The sequence below is a fragment of the Prosopis cineraria genome, unplaced genomic scaffold, assembly GCF_029017545.1.
Source record: "Prosopis cineraria cultivar Desert tree isolate PC_DT_omini unplaced genomic scaffold, ASM2901754v1 PC3, whole genome shotgun sequence".
Lineage (NCBI taxonomy): Eukaryota > Viridiplantae > Streptophyta > Magnoliopsida > Fabales > Fabaceae > Prosopis > Prosopis cineraria.
The window spans coordinates 33,828,203-33,832,266 of NW_026555334.1; the positions used below are offsets into that span (position 1 = coordinate 33,828,203).

The 4,064-nt window shown below is 35.6% G+C and overlaps 1 protein-coding gene across 1 annotated transcript; it reads right to left on the reverse strand.

Annotated features, from left to right (window-relative positions):
• Window positions 1-1,975: 1,975 nt before the first annotated feature.
• Window positions 1,976-3,860, reverse strand: LOC129304647 (AAA-ATPase ASD, mitochondrial-like). Its single transcript, XM_054944369.1, has one exon. It carries the CDS (start codon window positions 3,711-3,713, stop codon window positions 2,199-2,201), a length of 1,515 nt encoding a protein of 504 aa, XP_054800344.1. The 5' UTR covers window positions 3,714-3,860; the 3' UTR covers window positions 1,976-2,198.
• Window positions 3,861-4,064: the final 204 nt, after the last annotated feature.

Below are 4,064 nucleotides of genomic sequence, written 5' to 3' on the forward strand. Positions count from 1 at the left end.
ACAAGTCACCCGTGTTATCACCGGCCCTGACCATCAAACGGTCGTCAAAAATTAGCAGCAAGATCACTAGAGCCTTGGCACTAATGACACTTTTATTTGAGAATAATTAATAAAGATAATTAAAAGAGGGTTTAATTTCATAACACTTTAACTATTTAAAAAACTTAGTGAATATCAAACTACCAAATCCATTTAATTATATATGACAATATATATACATGTAGAAACTCAAACTTCTAAACTACTTATATGTTATAATATAATGATATGTTGTTAAATCATGAACAATGTTTGTTATTTTACTAATGTTACTTATCAATTTGACATGATCAATTAAAAATTAAAAGTTTTAAAATTTTCTGCATTTTAATTGTTAAAAGTTCAAATGCATTGTTATTAATTACGAATAGATTGTTATCAAAACTCAAATAAATACTAATTGATGAAGGACTAACACGTAATATTAAACACATCTTATTAGTTTTTCTAACTTATTAAAAACTAAATGGATTGTTATTAATTTTGAATGAGAGTTTGTTAAAACTTAAATAGATACTTGTTGATGAAGGATAAACACTTATACAATTAAACACATCTTGTTTATTTTTTTAACTTGTAAAAACCCAAGTGGATTATATAATTTCAAATGAATTGTTGTCAAAACCAAAATGCATACTTGTTGATGAAGGATTAACATATACAATTATGCCCATCTTATTTATTTTTTTAATTTGTTAAAGTATGAATGGATTGTTATTAATTTTAAATGAGTTATTATTAAAATCTGAATAAATTAAATACTTGTAAATGAAATACTAACACATACAATTATATCTATCCTATCATTTTTTCTAACTTGTTAAAATTTAAATGGATTGTTGTTAATTTTGAATGAGTTGTTGTTAAAAATAGAATGGATATTTGTTAATAAATGACTAACATGTACAATTATACACATCCTATTTATTTTTCTAACTTGTTAACCCAAATGGGTTCTTGTTAATTTCAAATGCATTATTGTCAAAGGCTTAATGGATACTTGATGTTGATGATTGAAAGCATGGGTCTAATGAAACAAGTGTATAAACAATAAATCATTTAGGTTTTGACAATAACATATTTAAAATTAATAACAATCCATTTGGACTTTAACAAATTAGAAAGCGGATAGGATGTGTTTAATTATACAAATATTAGCCTTTTATCAATAAATATCCATTTGGAATTTAACAAACTTTCATTCAAAATTAACAACAATCCATTCGAGTTTTAACAAGTTAAAAAAATGATAGGATGAAATTAATCCGACATGTTAGTCATTTATTAACAAGTATTTATGCATTCAGGTTTTGACAATTCATTTGTAGTTAACAATACATTTAAATTTTTAACAAGTAAAACAGATGAAGTTTTAAAGCTCCCAATTTATAATTGACCATATCAAATTAACAAATAACATTAGTAAAATAACAATGTCATTCATGAATTAACAATACACTATTATGTTATAACAGGAAAGTGATTTAAAAGTTTGAGTTACTACATATGTATTTTTTTATCATATATAATTAAATGGGTTTGGTGAATTGTGGCTATCAATTTTTTAAAGTGGCCAAGAGATTATAGGATCAAACTCCCCTTCGCCATCTTTAACAATTATCCCTAAATAAAGGTGTCACTAGTGTCGGAACTCTAGTGATCAGTGGTCCAGTGGTTGATGGCAGTGACGATAGGGATTAGTTTAATTTATTTTATCATTTTAGACTTGAAGGGAAATTCTGTCCTTTTATGTAAAAAATTAAATTTTAGCTAGGGACCAACGGATTACCTTGAAATTTCCGAATCTTACGGTTTTAGATTGATATAAACTTTCCACGGTGTTCCTTTGAGTGAGATTTTCCCTAATAACTTTCTTTCAAACTAATAAAGCAGCTATTAATTATAAGAAGAGCTGCTGGTAAAAAAAATTATGAGAGACAGAGACAAGTATGCTATTTTTTTATTATTTTCAATAAGGTTTACATATAACCCAGTAAATCTTGTCAGTTCGATGCACAAATTTTACCCCGCAAATCCTTAAAAGCGCCAAACGAATTCAGACACATTAATCTTAGATAGTTTAGTGCGCACATTATTGTACAAACCTAGCTAGAATAGATGCTAATATAATTGCAGCCTAGATAATCCGTTGCCCTTGATTAATTTTCAGCTGAAAGGGAACCATTTTCTTTCACCCCACCGGATTTTCTATTGTTTTCGTCCTCTTGCTTCTCCTTGACCTCTTCCTCTGCCTTCTTCTTTGCTTCTTCCTCTGCCTTCTTCTTGGCTTCCAGCTTGGTCGTTTCAAGTGATTCAACTAGCCTCTCCAAACAAGTCTCCACGTCTTCCTCCATTGATTTTGGCATCAGATTCTCAGCAACATCAGCAGGTGTCATCTCTGTCTCTCGAAACAATTCCTCAATTCTTGGGTACAAATGGTGGGGGGTCTCGATATCCAAGTAATTCCTGGCGAGCACCTTGAATGCTTCGTAGCAGCAGTAAGATAACTCAATGTGCTTATCCATGCGTCCTCTCCTGATAAGAGCAGGGTCAAGTTTGTCCACATAATTAGTCGTGAACACGATCACCCTCTCTCCTCCGCAAGCCGACCAAATCCCGTCGATAACATTCAACAGTCCCGACAGCGTCACCTTACTCTCCTTGTCCTCGTCTTCATCTAAAGCCTTCTTCACTGGATCTTTGGATCCCTCCTCCTCTTTCTTCTTCTTCTTCCTCTGCCGGGTAAGATCGAGAGAGCAATCGATGTCTTCGATGACCACGATCGATTTACTAGTAGTTTCTATCAACAGCTTCCTGAGCTCTGCGTTCTCCTTCACGGCGGTCAACTCCAGATCATAGATATCGTAGTTCAGGAAATTAGCCATGGCCGCGATCATAGTTGACTTACCTGTTCCCGGAGGACCGTAGAGCAAATACCCACGCTTCCAAGCCTTTCCGATCTTGGCATAGTACTCCTTTCCTTTCTGAAACATAACGAGGTCCTTTATGATGTCTTCCTTCATCTTGGGGTCCAACGCCAGGGTATCGAAGCTCGCCGGATGCTCGAAAACGACATGGCTCCACTTGGTTCTCTTCCAACCGTACCAACTACCGCTCGGATTGTTGGTGTACAGCTTGAGCTGCCGGTTCCTAGTGGCGATGGCCTTCCCTTCATCCAACACATGCTTAACGTAGGAACGAGTGACGACGTCTCTGTGACGCTTGTGGAAGGTAAGCTTGTAGAAATGCTTCTCGTCGGAAGAAGGATAAAACGAGAAGGACTGATTCTTGATGTCGTGTTTATGAGCAGCCCACCATAGTTTGGCCCCCTGAAACTCGTCGGTGATTTCTTCGTTGTCATCCATGCTAAGCACCAGTGGGGTCTGGCTGTCTTTGACGACTTCAGCTTTGAGCCTGGAGACTCGTTCCGAGGAGTTAGCGCTCAGATAGGTCTGGATGGCAGTGAAAGCTTCGCTGCGCTTCATACGTTCGCCTTCAAACTCAGGGAATTTGATGGAGATATAGGGAGAGATGAGGGAGGTGAGTTTTCTGGTGTAGGTTTTGAGATAGTCACGAAGAGGAGGAGGGAAGAACCTATCAAACATGGCGTAGAGGAACATGACGGTGGCCGTGATGGAGCCCAGTTGTGACCACATCGTCGCATGCATCTCCATTGTTGATGATCTACTCAGGAGCCAACAACGATGGTTGCTAGCTGCTGGTGGATTTGAATTGAGACTCTGCTGCTGCGTGGATATTTATAAAGACGCCATAGATGATAGCAGAAACGCTTGGTAGTTGCCCACCCCTGGATTTCCGGCGAGTTTCGTCCACTAAGTGACTTCATATATTTCTTATTTGTTTAATTATCTTTCAAATTGGTAATACTTGCTAAGCTCCAATGAAATACTCCTAATATGAAAGTTTACAAAATGTTACCAAAACGATAAAGTTTACAAAAATGTATTTTCAATATTTAATTTTGTACGGTATTTCATTTTAATTCTTTAATTATTATAGATCGT

Coding starts and splice junctions, on each gene's coding strand:
- LOC129304647 (XM_054944369.1), bottom strand. CDS start 3,713: ATGGAGATGCATGCGACGATGTGGTCACAACTGGGCTCCATCACGGCC.